The following is a 15,480-nucleotide window of genomic DNA, read 5'->3' as shown; positions in this document are numbered from 1 at the left end:
GAAGCCTCTGGCTGCAGGACAAGGCAGCTGCAGCTCCTGCAGTGATCTCCTGAAGCTGCAACATCCCAATGCCTACAGATTCTGTAAGTCCATTCTCTGATTATCTCCTGGCTACAGCAGCCAGGGGTGCCCAGGGCTGTCCTGCAGAGCAGGGTCCTGCAGCCCAAGGCGCTGAGCTGGGGCAGGGACTCTGCTGCCTGCCAGGAGCAGCTCTCAGCCGGCCCGGGGAGCTGCTCTCAGTGCTGGGGGACAAGGTGTGGGTGGAAGGAGACAGCTGGTCAGGCTTGGAAGTGTTCTTCTTCTGTGGTGGGGATGCTGCATTGCTCAGGACTGCTCCCAGCAGGACATTTCACTCCAGGATATTCCCTAGTAGATTATACAGGGAGCACAGCAAGGCAGGGAAGGCATGAAAGGGAAGAATCCTGATTCTTAATCGACTGCTCTGGGTTGCCTGGATGGGAAATTGCACATGGATGTTCATCCCTCAGTTCAGGCTGAGAAAAATAAAAAAACTTTTCTCTGAGATCTGAAGAAACTGGGCAGTGACAGAAATCAGCACAGGGTCCCTTCCAGGCAGCATCAGCGTCGCTTTTGCAGCCTCCTCAGGGGTGCTCTGACTTTGGCACCAGAGCCTGCAGAGCCAGAGCTGCCCCTGGGCAGTGGCCTGGGCTGGGAGGGCTCTGCAGGGCAGAGCTGAGCCCCCAGGGCCGGGCTGGGCTCTGGCAGCACTGGCAGGGCCCAGGCCTGGGCACAGGGAGCAGCTGCTGGCAGGGACAGCCCCAGGCAGCAGAGCCCTGGGCACGCAGTGGGGGGAAAGTGCCACCAAGCTGGGCTGGGATATTGAAAGTCCTCTGCAAAGCCAACTATTCCATGATTACTTTTTCACAGATGCCGATGGCCAGAGGCAGCAAATGTCCAACAGCAGCTCCATCAGCCACTTCCTCCTGCTGCCATTGGCAGACACGCGGCAGCTGCAGCTCCTGCACTTCTGCCTCTTCCTGGGCATCTCCCTGGCTGCCCTCCTGGGCAACGGCCTCATCATCAGCGCCGGAGCCTGCGGCCAGCACCTGCACAGCCCCATGTTCTTCTTCCTGCTCAACCTGGCCCTCACCGACCTGGGCTCCATCTGCACCACTGTCCCCAAAGCCATGCACAATTCCCTCTGGGGCACCAGGCACATCTCCTACTCAGCATGTGCTGCTCAGCTCTTTTGCTTTCTGTTCTTCATCTCAGCAGAGTATTGTCTCCTCACCATCATGTGCTACGACCGCTACGTGTCCATCTGCAAACCCCTGCACTACGGGACCCTCCTGGGCAGCAGAGCTTGTGCCCACATGGCAGCAGCTGCCTGGGCCAGTGCCTTTCTCTATGCTCTGCTGCACACGGCCAATACATTTTCCCTGCCCCTGTGCCAAGGCAATGCCCTGGGCCAGTTCTTCTGTGAAATCCCACACATCCTCAAGCTCTCCTGCTCACACTCCAGCTCCCTCAGGGAACTTGGGATAATTGTGTTCAGTGTCTGTTTGCTATTTGGATGTTTTGTGTTCATGGTTTTCTCCTATGTGCAGATCTTCAGGGCCGTGCTGAGGATCCCCTCTGGGCAGGGACAAAGGCACAAAGCCTTTTCCACGTGCCTCCCTCACCTGGCCGTGCTCTCCCTGTTCCTCAGCACTGCCTTTTTTGCCTACCTGAAGCCCCCCTCCATCTCCTCCCCATCCCTGGATCTGGCCCTGTCACTTCTGTACTCGGTGCTGCCTCCAGCCCTGAACCCCCTCATCTACAGCCTGAGGAACCAGGAGCTCAAGGCTGCAGTGTGGACACTGATGGCTGGACGATTTAAGAAACATTAAACTGCTGGCCAATTTTTGCAAATCACTTGTAATAAAACTCGTCTTTGATAGTTCTTGTTGGTTTGGTTCTGGGGTTATTTTTTCTGTCTTCGCTTATTTATTGTTGTCTACAAAGCAAGGGCAATCTTTCTTCCGTTTCTCATTTTCTCTGCACCTTGGCTGTGGCCCCAGCCTGTGTCAGTGAGGAGCTGTGCTCTCGGTGCCTTTAAATGAACTCAAGGATCTGCCAGCAAAGTTTCCAGCAGAGATGCCCCTTTAGTTGCCTTGTGTGGAGCTGCAGCAGCAATGTCTGTGTGCAGAGCTGGGGGCAGATCAGGGGGGCACAGCAGCTGTGGCCAGGAGCAGCAGCCCTTGGTGCTGCCAGTGCTGCTCCCGTGCCACTGCCCCGCTGCCCTCCTGGCCCTCGTGTTGCTGCAGGGCCTGAGTGCTCTGGGGCTCGCTCCCAGCCCTGGGCTGGCAGTGCCGGGGCTGCAGCAGGGACAGGCCATGGGCACTGCTGGGGCAGCGCTGACACCTCAGGGCAGGGCCTGGGGGCTGCAGGCTCCTTGCCCAGGCTCTCTCAAGAGCAGCCCAGGCCAGTGGTCAGCAGAGAAAACCCCCGTGAGCAGCCCCAGGGTGGCCGTGGGCAGGGTGGGGGCAACCAGCATGGCTGGTGCTCTGCAGGGTCCCTGGGGGAGCCGGGAAGGAGCAGCAGAGCAGGGGCTGATCCATCCCCCCTGCGCTGGACACCCCAGGGCAGCGTCCCAGAGCGGCCTCATGCAGCTGCCAGCAACATCCCCCCTCTGCAGCCCTGGCCTCTCCCCAGCTCCGAGAGGGGCTGGATCCTTGCAGGCACACACACGGCACGACTGGCTCAGGAGCCCCTGTTTGCACTGCACAGCCCAGGCGTGAGCACCCCACGCTGTTGCTGTGGGGAGATGAACCTGAGTGAGCACAAATGCCATCAGCCCTGGGGGCCAGCAAGGGCTGCGGGACGGCAGGGAAACCACTCAGCTTTGTCGTGGCCTCTCAAGTCAGCCAGAAAGTTTGTTCCCATCAGCTCTGAGTTTCCTGTCCCACTGCAGACGTTGTTGCTCAGAGCCAGGGCTGCCTGGCAGCCACCCCCAAGCAGCCCTGAGCATTTCCTCTGCTTCACCTTTGCTTTCTTTCCTCTCTCCTGCTCCACATTTCTTGCTCTTGCCCATCCCTGTCCCCTCCCCTGCAAACAGCCCAGCCCTGTTTGCCCTTTCCTCTCTGGCCCCACTCCCCATTGCAGTTGCTGCCTTGGCACCACGGGAACGTCCCTTGGGGAGCAGGATCATCCTACAAGTGCTGCAGGAATTGTCTGCAGGGCCCTGCAGTGCCTCGAGCTGTTCCCTTGCCAGAGGCACCAGAGGCCAGGGGGGCACATCTGGGCTGCTGTGTCTGGCTGTGGGGCTCCCTGTTGTGGGGCAGGGAGGAGGAGCTGGAGAGGCTCTGCAGGACTGACAGGATGGGCTTTGGGGCCCGTGTGGAGAAGCTGAGGGACAGGGGCTGCTGGACCTTCTGAAGAGGAGGCCCAGGGCTCATCCTGCAGCTGCTTCAAGGGGGGTTTCAGAGAATCCCAGAATCAACCAGGCTGGAAAAGACCTTGGACATCATCAAGCCCAAGCCGTGCCCTGACACCTCCTTGTCTCCCCTCAGCCTCCTCTTCTCCAGGATAAACAACCCCAGCTCCCTCAGCCGCTCCTCACAGCACTTGTGTTCCAGACCCCTCACCAGCCTTGTTGCCCTTCTCTGGACACGCTCCAGCCCCTCAATGTCCTTCCTAAATTGAGGGCCCAGAACTGGACACAGCACTCGAGGTGCGGCCTCAGCAGTGCCCAGTACAGGGGAAGAATCCCTGCCCTGGTCCTGCTGGCCACTCCATTCCTGATCCAGGCCAGGAGCCATTGGCCTTCTTGGCCACGTGGGCACACTGCTGCCTCATGTCCAGCCTGCTGTCCATCAGTGCCCCCAGGTCCCTTTCTGCCTGGCCGCTGTCCAGCCACTCTGTCCCCAGCCTGTAGCGCTGCAGGGGTTGTTGTGGCCAAAGTGCAGGACCTGGCACTTGGTCTTGTTGAACCTCCCATGGTTGGATTTGGGCCCTGGATCCAGCCTGTGCAGGTCCCTGTGCAGAGCCCTCCTACCCTCCAGCAGATCCACACTGGCACCCAGCTTGGTGTCATCTGCAGATTTGCTGGTGGTGGACTCAATGCCCTCATCCAGATCATCAATGAAGACACTGAAATCCACACTTGGGGAGCTCATCCAGCAGCTCCCTCATCCCCCTAGGATGGATCCCATCTGCCCCCAGAGACACCTGTGAGCATCTGAGAGGCTCAGCAGTCACCAGCTGCTTCCTCCTGGATTACAGGGGCTCTTCTGCTCCCTGTCCCCATCTACCAGCCCAGGAGGCCACTTGTCCTGAGAACGACCTGTCTTAATGTTGGAAACTGAGGCAAAGAAGGGGTTAAGTAGCTCAGCCTTTTCCTCATCTTTAGTTACTAAATTCCCTCCCCCATCTAACAGAGAATGGAGGTTCTCCTTGCCCTTCCTTTTGCCATTAATGTGTTTATGAAAATATATTTTATTGTCCTTCACAGAAGTGGCCAGATTGAGTTCTAACTGGGCTTTTGCCTGTTTAATTCTTTTCCTACATCACCTAAAAACTCCCTTAAACATTTCCTGAGACCCCTGACCCTCCTTCCAAAGATGATGCACCCTCTTTTTTCCCTTAGTTCCTTCAAAAGCTCCTTGCCCATCCAGGCTGTTTGTTTTCCTCGTTGGCTCATCTTTTGGCACACAGGGACAGTCTGTTCCTGCACCTTCCAGATTTCTGTTTTGAAGCACTTCCATCTTTCCTGGACCCCTTTGTTTTTAAGGGCTGCTTCCCAAGGAACTCTCCAAATAAGTCTCTTGAATCGGCCAAAGTCTGCTGTGGTTTTGTCCAGGCGGACAGAACAGCACACACTTGTTGTAATCCAAAGTCGTAGAAGTTTTTATTTTCTCTCCTGCTATTCTTACACCTCTTCACAATGCCTGTGGCCTATTGAGATTGGCTGCTGAGCAAACAATGACAAGGCTGTCTAACAAGCAATGACCATTCAGGCAGTAAAACAATCAGCTCTACAAGCAAAGGTAGAGCTGCTACATATGATCCACAAGCTCTTCCTTGTACACTCTCAATGTCCCATTACAAGAACATCCTCTCCTTGTGTCCAGAACATCTTCTCTCATGGATTATCTTCTGGGCCCTCTCTGTGGGTTTCACTGAAGCTGCAAAATGTCACTGTCATATTCTCACGGGTAAATTCTGACTGTCTTTAGGTCTCATTCTGTGAGGCCCCAGTCCAGCTGTCAGCCTCATCAGCCCAGCAGTGAGATTTGTGTCCCCTGGCTGTGGCTGCTGTCCCTCGCACTGAGGCCCATGAGCAGACAGCAGTTCTTGCCAGCCCCAGGGCTTGTGGCCTCCTCCCGCAGCCCACAGAGCTTTGGAGGGCTCCTGCTGCTCTCCTGCCCTCCCCATCCCACACCCCACATCCCACTGCTGCGGGACAGCCACGAGCATCCTGTGAGGCCACCGATGCCCATTGCCAGGGGATGGGGTCAGGGCTTGGCTGTGCTGCTTGGCCAGGCCCAGGCAGGGCTTTCACAGCCCCATCCCAGAGCCCATTTCCCACCTGGAGCCGGGGCTGCCTCTGAGTTCTGCTTCCCCAGCCCCAGGGACGCTCTCCTTGTCTGCTCATTGCCCCCACGGTCTCTTGGCAGCAATGGCCTCAGTGGGGGCTGCTGACATCCTCAGCAACTTGCAGGTTGCTGCTCAATTTTACTTCTGCAGAGGCTTCTTCAGCCTTCAGCTCTTCAGGTCAGGAATTCAGTGCTAAAGGACCATTAACATTCAAAACACCCTCACAAGACAAGCCCTGGGAATGATTGAGGTCTCCAATTCCTTTGTGGTTAATTAGAGCGATTCCGGAAGTGTTTTCAAAGTGAACATATTATATTAAAAAATTAATGAAATAGTATCCTTGTTCCCCAGTTTATTCTTTTCCTGTTTATACATTAACAATTCAAAATGCCCTAACAGGACAAGCCCCTGGGAATCATTTCTGCCTTCAATTCTTTTGTGGTTAATTAGACAGATTTCAGAAGTCTACTCAAAGTGAATGTACTGTGGTAACAATACAAGGAGAAATGATTTCTCTTCTGTGCCCTGTTTACCTTCTTCCTGTTATACACTGATATCGGGGATCTCCAGCTGATATTGATCCTGGCTCCTCCTAATGCAGTCTGAATAGATCTGAACATCAAGGCCCTTTAATGCTGACAATCAATCACACTTTGTCCCTACCCCCACCCCACCATTTCCCTCATCCAACCCCTGGCACTCAGAGCAGCCTCGTGCAAATCTGAGCTTCCTCCACTCCCACTGAGGGACAGGACTGAGAAAGTGTCCCCAGGTTCCAGTGAGAGCAGAACACTGCAGGCAGTGATGACAGGGGGGGACAAGCAAGGGAAAGGTGTCTCTGATGCTGAGCAAAGCTGGATGTGTTTGAGGAATGCAAAGGGCCAAGGCCTGAGCCCCAGCCCCTGGCAAGGCAGATCCTGTCCCTCCCTCAGTGCTCAGGGCTCTTGCCGGGGCACTGGGATGTGGGGATGGGCAGTGCCAAGGGCAGCACCATGGGGCGGCCCCTGCCAGGCTGCTGAGCAGGGACAAGGAGGCCCTGAGGCCCCAGGGCTGCAAGGGTCACTTGTCTCCTGCTGGCCTCAGGGCCAGGGCCAGCAGCCGTGGCCCAAGTGCTGCACAAGTTGGCTCTGTCAGGGCCTTGCAGCTGCTGCCCATCCCTCTGCCCTGTCCAGCCCAGGCTGTGCCACGCTGTCCCTGCCCTGCGCCTCTGTCCCTGCAGGCTGTCCTCATCCCCCCGGCTGCCCCACCTGGCTGGCCCCTTCCTTTGCTGGCAGCTCTGCCTCCTGCCTGCCTCTGCCTTGGCACACAAAGCCTTGCGCTTGATACCAAAAGGGTTCACTCCATTTTTACCATGTCTGTGAACTTTTAGCAGAGGAACAAGGCATGCAGGGGCTGCTTTCCCAGCAGGGACGGTTGGAAGAGAAGAAGAAGACATCTGGCTCAAGGGTGCAGTGCTAGAAAAAACAAGGACTGAATCTGGGAACTTGGGGTGGGTTTTAAGGAAATGGGTGAATTGTAATACGCATGTAGCGACTGTATGTGAGCAACACACTTGTAGAGTCACGTGTCCACATAAGGTTAGGAGTTATCCCCTGCTGGAGCTCAGGCCTGAATAAATGATGCTCTCTTTAACACCAAATTAGTGCTAAGGAGTCTTATGCTGATATTTCGGAGATTTGGTGACAGCGGGGCCTCACAGAACCAAGGAGTCAACAGTGACACTGTGGGACCCCATGGAACCAATGGTCCATTGTCATAGTGCAGATCTGTTGCAGTGGGGATACTGCAACACGCATATATCAAACCAGGAGTCCCGTGGAAAGGAAATATATATGGACAGACAGATTCTTGATAGCTGTTTCAGAGATGTTTATTTCTCCAGCCGCATGGCCGGAGCTCTGCCGAGGAACTGTTCCAGTCACGGGACCAAGGGTCCTTCTGCCCGCGCAGGGAGCACAAACCAACCAATGGGAACGAGGCTGAGCAGGGGCAGGGAAGCCCCGTGTCTGTGCCCTCAGGGCCCCTCTCCCAGGGCTACACGGCAGGGGAGGGACCCCAACACCTCACCCGTTTTATTTTAATAAAAGGAGAATGAAAACAACTGGATATACATAACAAGAACAGTTTCAAAACAAAACAAGCCACCCTCCTGAGTCTTTAAATGTCCAAACAGATTCTGTGGAACATCTTAGGGCTGACAGAAGGGAGACAGAACTCTCTGAGCATGCTTTGTGGGGAAACTGAGGCAGGAGAGGGTTTAACTTCTTCCCTCCCCCTTTTCATCCCCCACTCGGCATTGGAAAGGGATTTTTGGGGAAACAATTGGCAAAAGCATGGTTTTGTGAGGGAAACCATGGATGAAAAAACGGATTGGGAATACACTGGGGGTAATAGGACATAGGGTAAAAGGGAAAGGTGGGATTAGGAAAGGGAAACTGTAGGGGGGGCTTACAATAGAGATACTGTCTAACATGACTACGATTTTTTGCATATATACTGCCTTTTACAGGAACACCATCAGGCCCAGTGACCTGCGATGCTTGTAACCCTTTTCTCCCTAGTACAATATTAAATTCCACCACTTCTCCATCTCCCAAGCTTGGGATGCATTTTTCAGGGTTATTCTTTTTAATAGCAGTTCTATGCACGAATATGTCTTGCTGGTTGTCACACCTTGTTATAAAACCATAATTTTGCTTAACATTATACCATTTTACTATCCCTAAGGTCTTAGTTGCTATGATCTTTTCCTTTTTCCGAGTGGCTGCTGTTTTCTGTCTCGCTGCGTCTTTGCTGTCTCTTTCGGTCGCTCCCGTGTTGGAATTGTCGGGGCTGCTGGTGCCTGCGCGCTCTTCCCGGGGTCGCGTTCGGGGCTGTGCAGGCCGGGCCGGGCCGTGCCGCTCAGTTCTCCGTGCGTCGCCTCCTCTGGTCGCAGCTTCGCTGCCGCTGTCGGGCGCTGCACCCACGTCTCGGCCGGGCCCCCGAGCGATGACTCCCCCGCGCCCTGCTCCAGCGCGCGTCTCGGCTGGGCGCGGCTCCGTTCCATCGCCATCGCCGCCAGCCGCTGCCCGCGTGCCGCCCCTCTCGGCCGGGCGTTCCCGGGGCTCGCTCCACCACGCGCTGCACGGAGCCATTCGGGCACCGCCGGGTCCCGCCGCTCCTCGCTCCGCCACCGACACTGCTGCTCGCGTGGCTCCGCCCGCGCGCGGGAACTGCCTCGCTGCTGCTCGCAGAGCGCTCGGTGCACGTGGCCTGGGCCGCACGGTCCCTGCACCAGGCTTCCCTTCGCCAGGACACAGCTGACATTGCTCAACAGTCTCTGTAACTAAATAATATTCACGAAAATATTCTTCCATCGGCATATATTTTGACTCCAGTATTAACTGTGTCCAAACGGTTTTCCAAAAGCCCTTGGTAAGAATTAAATCCCAAGAAACATAGAAAAAGTTCTTAAACAACCATGCCAGGAAGTGTTTCAGTTCTTTTTGAGCTTGAATCAAGCTAAAATTCACAAATCGTTGTTCAAGAATCATTTTAAGTTTAAGATAAATGTCCATATGCGGCTCTGAGAGCCAAGAGTCTTCCCACCGTTCCTCCATAGTTTAGATATGGAATAGCAAAGCAAAACCAAGAAGAGGAATCCAAAGTTTCCAGGGTTTACTCACACAATTCAGTCGCTTAGGGATCGGGGATCGTTCTGCTCTCAAATCTCCACCATTTGTTGCAGTGGGGATCCTGCAACACGCATATATCAAACCAGGAGTCCCGTGGAAAGGAAATATATATGAACAGACAGATTCTTGCTAGCTGTTTCAGAGAGATGTTTATTTCTCCAGCCGCACGGCCGGGGCTCTGCCCAGGAACTGTTCCAGTCACGGGACCAATGGTCCTTCTGCCCGCGCAGGGAACACAAACCAACCAATGGGAACGAGGCTGAGCAGGGACAGGGAAGCCCCGTGTCTGTGCCCTCAGGGCCCCTCTCCCAGGGCTACAGGCAGGGGAGGGACCCCAACACAGATCCAAGGATCCATGGTGGCACTGTGGAACCAAGGAGATGGTTGTTGACAGTATGAACGCTCATGGAACCATGAGCCACTGTGACACAGAGTGGCCACATGGAGCCAATGGGCCATTGTGACTCTGCAGATCCAAGGAGACCCTTGTGACTGAGGAACCTCATGGAACCAAGGGTCCATTGTGACACCGTGGAACCAAGGAGACCATCGTTACACTAAAGGGCATCATGGAACCAAGGAAGCCATTGTCAGGAAAATTAATCCACAGACACCAGAGGTTTATGTCCACAAAGGAGACAGAGGAGTCCCATTACTGTATTTGAATGAAGGGAGAGGCCATGGGGCATTCCCCTGGGGTCTGTCAAGTTGTTAGAGGATGCAGTCTCCTTTCCCTCCTGATTTCCTGGCTGCATTTCCCTCTCTCTTTGCCCATTGGCTGAGGTACTTGAGAGGTACAGGCTTCCCAAATCACTTAACACAGACCCCATCTAATGTATACCACTCTCTTTTCTTTTTTTCCAATGGAATTTATGGTTCTTGCCATTGCTTCTTTCATCTCTCAGTATCTATCTTTACCTATCAGCAGACCCACCCTTTGTTTGTAAAGACAAATCCCTCCCACTCCTTCCATCAATCAGTGGAATTCCTCCCATTGTTTCTTTGACCTCTCAGTATCTGGCTTTTACCTATCAGCAGACCCACCCTTTGTTTGTAAAGACAAATTGATCTCATTCCTTTCACCATTGTGAGCCAGTGGGGCTTCATGGAACCATGCAGCCCATTGTGACACTTGGAGGCCTCGTGGAACCTAAGGACCATTGTGTCCCTGCAGGGCCTTGTGGAACCAAGGGCACAACAGTGACACTGTGAGGCTCCAAGGGTCCAAGGGGGCATTCTCACACTGCAGAGCCAAGGGTCCATTGTGGCACAGTGGGGCCTCGTGAAACCAAAGGGCCATTTTGACACTTTGAGGCCTTGTGAAACCAAAGGACCCTTGTGGCACTTCAGGGCCTTGTGGAACCAAGGCGACCATAGTGACACTGTGGGGCTCAATGGAACCAAGGGGCCCTTGTGACACTGTGGGGTCTCATGGAACCAATGGTCTACTGTGACCCTGCAGGGCCTTATGGAATCACGGAGACTGTTGTGACACCACAGGCCCCATTGAACCAAGGGGCCATTGTGACACTTTGCGGCCCCATGGAACCAAGGAGTCCATTGTGACACTACAAGGCCTCATGGAAGCAAGGAACCATTGTGACACTCCGGGACCTTCTCAGGCCAAGGGGCCGTTGTGTCACTGTGTGGCACCATGGAACCAAGGAGAGCATTGTGACACTCCAGGGCCTCATGGAACTAAGGATTCATGTAACGGTGTGGGGACTCATGGAATCAAAGGTCCATTGTGATATTGCGGGACCTCATGGGCCTGGGCAGCAATGGCAAATTGATTTCTCAGGGCTGCCCAGGAAAGGGGGAGATCGGTACCTGTTGGTGTTGACAGATTCCTTTTCAGGATGGCCAGAAGCTTTCCCCACCAGAACTGCCAAAGCACGAGAAGTAACAAAAGTATTGTTGCAGGAAATAACACCGCCTTTTTTAGCCCCAGCCACAATGTCCTCAGACAGAGGCCACACTTTATTTCAAAAATTGTGCAGCAAATTAATCACCACTGAGGCAGAGATTGGGAACTCCACACTCCAGATCATCCTCAGTCGAGTGGCCAAGTAGAGAAGATGAACCATTTGATTAAGCAGCAAGTTACAAGATTAAGACAAGAGACAAAATTTCCTTGGCCTCGGGTTCTTCCATTGCCATTATTACGAATTCAAACCAAGCTCAGAGTAAAAGAGAAATTGAGTCCATTTGAAATATTGTACGGGAGGCCATACAGGGTGCAAGAAGGCATCACCCCACCCAAGTAGGGGAGGAAACCCTACACAAATACATGATGGCCCTAAACAAACAGCTCAAAGAAATTGAAGAACATGCAGCTAGGGCTCGAAACAGAGAATCAGACGGAGCAGTACATGATGTACAACCCGGAGATTATGTATATGTGAAATCTTTTGCAGAAAAGACCCCAGAACCACAGTGGGAAGGACCATTCCAGGTGCTCCTGACCACCTTTCCTGCAATCAGGATCAAAGAACAAGCTGCCTGGATTCATCATACCCGAGTGAAGAAGGCTCCTGAAAGATTCTGGAAAGTCACGCCGAGTGACAATGAACTGAAATTAAAACTTACTGAGGAAAGAGGTACAAACGCAACTCTTTGGCAAGGAAATCACATTTGGGGTTGTGAATATGCATTTGTTCAAGATGGATTCCATGGGGCTCACCAAGAACCCGTGAAATTTACCCAAATTGGCCCAGAATGCTGTGACAGATGCTTAACTGGCTGTTCTGAGTTCAGACTTAAAATAGAAAGATGTGCAGTTAAAGATTTTAAACTTGACTTTAACACAACCCAAATTTGTGCTCAAGCTGAGGTTAAGGCACTTCCCATGTTTTGGATCCAAACTGCCCCGTTTTGGCTCCAATGTCCCCTTTTGGGACCAAACTCGTCCTTTTTGAGGCCAAATTCCCCTTTTTAGGGGTCAGACTCTCATTGTTTTAAATCCAAACCCCCCTTTTTAGGTCAAAACTGCCCCGTTTTGGTGCTCAAACCCCCAGCTTTGGGCCAAATTCTCCCTTTTTGGGTCCAAACTCCCATCTGGGCACCCAAATTCCCCTTTTTCGGCCCCAAATTCTCCCTTTTTGGGCACAAACTCCCATATTTTTGGATCCAAACTGCCTCTTTTTGGCTCCAAAGTCACCGTTTTGGGCCAAAATTCTCCCTCTGTTATGCTGAACTCCCATTTAGGGGTCAGTCTCCGAGGTTTTTTTAATCCAAACTCCCCTTTTTAGGTCGAAACTGCCCCTTTTTGGTGCTCAAACCCCCAGCTTTGGGCCAAACTGTCCCTTTTGGGGCCAAACCCCCAGTTTTGGCTCCAAATTTCTCATCTGGGCCCCATAATTCTCCTTTTTCTGCCCCACATTCCCATTTTTTGGACCCAAATTCCCCTTTTTCGGCCCCAAATTCCCCTTTTTTGGACCCAAATGCCCATTTTGGGGAGCCAAACTCCCCTTTTTCATCCCAAATCGCCCTTCTCAGCCCCAAATTTCCCCCCTAGATCTCATTGGGTCCCCTGGGTTGAAATTTTAGGGGTCAGAGTCCCATTGTTTTAAATCCAAACTCCCCTTTTTAGGTCAAAACTGCCCCGTTTTGGTGCTCAAACCCCCAGCTTTGGGCCAAACTGTCCCTTTTGGGTCCAAACTCGCATCTGGGCACCCAAATTCCCCTTTTTGGACACAAACTCCCATTTTTTTGATCCAAACTGCCTCTTTTTGGCTCCAAAGTCACCTTTTTGGGACAAAATTCTCCCTTTTTTATGCTGAGCTCCCATTTAGGGGTCAGGCTCCCAAGGTTTTTTTAATCCAAATTCCCCTTTTTAGGTTGAAACTACCCCTTTTTGGTGCTCAAACCCCCAGCTTTGGGCCAAACTGTCCCATTTTTGGGTCCAAATTTCTCATCTGGGCACCCAAATGCCCCTTTTTCAGCCCCAAATTCTCCCTTTTTGGCACAAACTCCCATGTCTTGGATCCAAACTGCCTCTTTTTGGCTCCAAAGTCACCGTTTTGGGACCAATCTCATCCTTTGTGAGGCCAAATTCCCCTTTTTAGGGGTCAGGCTCCCAGGATTTTTAAATCCAAACTCCCCTTTTTAGGTCGAAACTGCCCTTTTTGGTGCTCAAACTTCCAGTTTTGGGCTGAACTGACCCTTTTTGGGTCCAAACTTCTCATCTGGGCGCCCTAATGCCCCTTTTTCAGCCCCAAATTCTCCCTTTTTGGCACAAACTCCCATGTTTTGGATCCAAACTGCCTCTTTTTGGCTCCAAAGTCATCCTTTTTGGGACAAAATTCTCCCTTTTTTATTCTGAACTCCCATTTAGGGTCAGGCTTGTTGCAGTGGGGATACTGTAACACGATGTATCAGACCAGGAGGCCCGTAGAAAATAAATATATCTATGGACAGACTCTTGGTAGATGTTTCAGAGAAGTTTATTTCTCCAGCCGCATGGCCGGGGCTCTGCCGAGGAACTGCTCAATCCCCGGACCCTAGGGTCCTTGCCCGCGCAGGGGAACACAAAACAACCAATGGGGAACGAGGCTGCCCAGGGGCAGGGAAACCCCATCTCTGTCCCAGGGCCCCTCTCCCAGGGCTACATGGCAGGGGGAGGAGACCCCGACATTTCACCCGTTTATTTTTAATAAAAGAGATGTAAAATTTAACATTGAAAACAACCAGAACAGTTTCAAAACAAAACAAGCCACCCTCCTGAGTCTTTAAGTGTCCAAACAGATTCTGTGGAACATCTTAGGGCTGACAGAAGGGAGACAGAACTCTCTGAGCATGCTTTGTGGGGAAACTGAGGCAGGAGAGGGTTTCATTTCTTCCTTCCCCCTTTTCATCCCCCACTCGGCATTGGAAAGGGATTTTTGGGGAAAGAATTGGCAAGGGTATGGTTTTGTGAGGGAAACCATGGATGTAAAAAACGGATTGGGAATACACTGGGGGTAATAGGATATAGGGTAGAAGGGAAAGGTGGGATTAGGAAAGGGAGACTGTAGGAGGGGCCTACAATGGAGATATTTTCTAACATGACTGCGATTTTTAGCATATATACTGCCTTTTACAGAAACACCATCAGGCCCAGTGACCTGCGATGCTTGTAACCCTTTTCTACCTTGTACCATTTTGAATTCCACCACCTCTCCATCTCCCAAGCTTGGGATGCATTTTTCAGAGTTATTCTTTTTAATAGAAGTTCTATGAACGAATATGTCTTGCTGGCTGTCACATCTTGTTATAAAACCATATTTTTGTTTAACATTATACCATTTTACTATTCCTAAAAGCTACAACAATATTTTCCTTTTTCCGAGTGGCTGCTGTTTTCTGTCTCGCTGCGTTCTTGCTTTCTCTTTCGCTTGCTCTTGTGTTGGAATTGCCAGGGCTGCTAGTGCTGCCAGGGCCGCCGGAGCTGCTCGTGCCTGCGCGCTCTTCCCGGGGTCGCATTCGGGGCCGTGCGGGCCGGGCCGGGCAGCGCCACTCAGTTCTCTGTGCGTCGCCTCCTCTGGTCGCAGCTTTGCTGCCGCTGCCAGGCGCTGCATCCACATCTTGGCCGGGCCCCCGAGCGACGACTCCCCCGCGCCCTGCTCCAGCGCACGTTTCGGCTGGGCACGGCTCCGCTCCACCGCCACCGCTGCCAGCGCCGCCCACGCACCGCCCCTCTGGGTCGGGCGTTCACGGGGCTCGCTCCACCACGCGCTGTGTGGGGCCGGGCGGGCACCGCCGGGTCGCGCTGCTCCCACCGCGCCTCGCTCCACCGCCAACACTGCAGCTCGCGCCGCTCTGCCCGCGCGTGGGAACTGCCTCGCTGCTGCTCGCAGAGCACTCGATGCACATGGGCAAGGACGCAAGGTCCCTGAGGCACGCTTCCCTTCACCAAAACACAGCTGACATTGCTCAACAGTCTCAGTAATTAAATAATATTCACGAAAATATTCTTCCATCGGCATATATTTTGACTCAAAAATAAACTGTGTCCAAATGCTGTTCCAAAAGTCTTTGGTAAGAATTAAATCCCAAGAAAGATAGAAGAAGTTCTTAAACAACCATGCCAGGAAGTGTTTCAGTTCTTTTTGAGCTTGAATCAAGCTAAAATTTACAAATTGTTGTTCAAGAATCATTTTAAGTTTAAGATAAATGTCCATATGCGGCTCTGAGAGCCAAGAGTCTTCCCACGGTTCCTCCATAGTTTAGAGATGGAATAGCAAAACAAAAACAAGAAGAGGAATCCAAAGTTTCTTTATTCACACAT

General features: G+C 52.6%; 2 protein-coding genes across 2 annotated transcripts in view; both read left to right on the top strand.

The window, feature by feature from the left end:
• On the top strand, positions 1-1,903 carry LOC125319228 (olfactory receptor 14I1-like). The gene is made up of 2 exons (XM_048290340.1): positions 1-83; positions 889-1,903. The coding sequence occupies exon 2, from the start codon at positions 912-914 to the stop codon at positions 1,848-1,850; it is 939 nt and encodes a 312-aa protein (XP_048146297.1). The 5' UTR covers positions 1-83; positions 889-911; the 3' UTR covers positions 1,851-1,903.
• LOC125319229 (olfactory receptor 14I1-like) overlaps positions 9-15,480 on the top strand; it is a 55,221-nt gene continuing 39,749 nt past the window's right edge. Inside the window, exon 1 of the mRNA XM_048290341.1 lies at positions 9-83. The gene's annotated coding sequence lies outside the window, so the exon portion shown is untranslated. The remainder of the gene's footprint in view (positions 84-15,480) is intronic.

This window comes from Corvus hawaiiensis, chromosome 37, assembly GCF_020740725.1.
Source record: "Corvus hawaiiensis isolate bCorHaw1 chromosome 37, bCorHaw1.pri.cur, whole genome shotgun sequence".
NCBI classification, from domain to species: Eukaryota; Metazoa; Chordata; class Aves; order Passeriformes; family Corvidae; genus Corvus; species Corvus hawaiiensis.
This window is presented reverse-complemented; position numbering and strand designations above follow the sequence as displayed.

Excerpts from the sequence above, each read along its gene's own strand:
- LOC125319228 (XM_048290340.1), top strand. The coding sequence starts at position 912 with ATGTCCAACAGCAGCTCCATCAGCCACTTCCTCCTGCTGCCATTGGCA.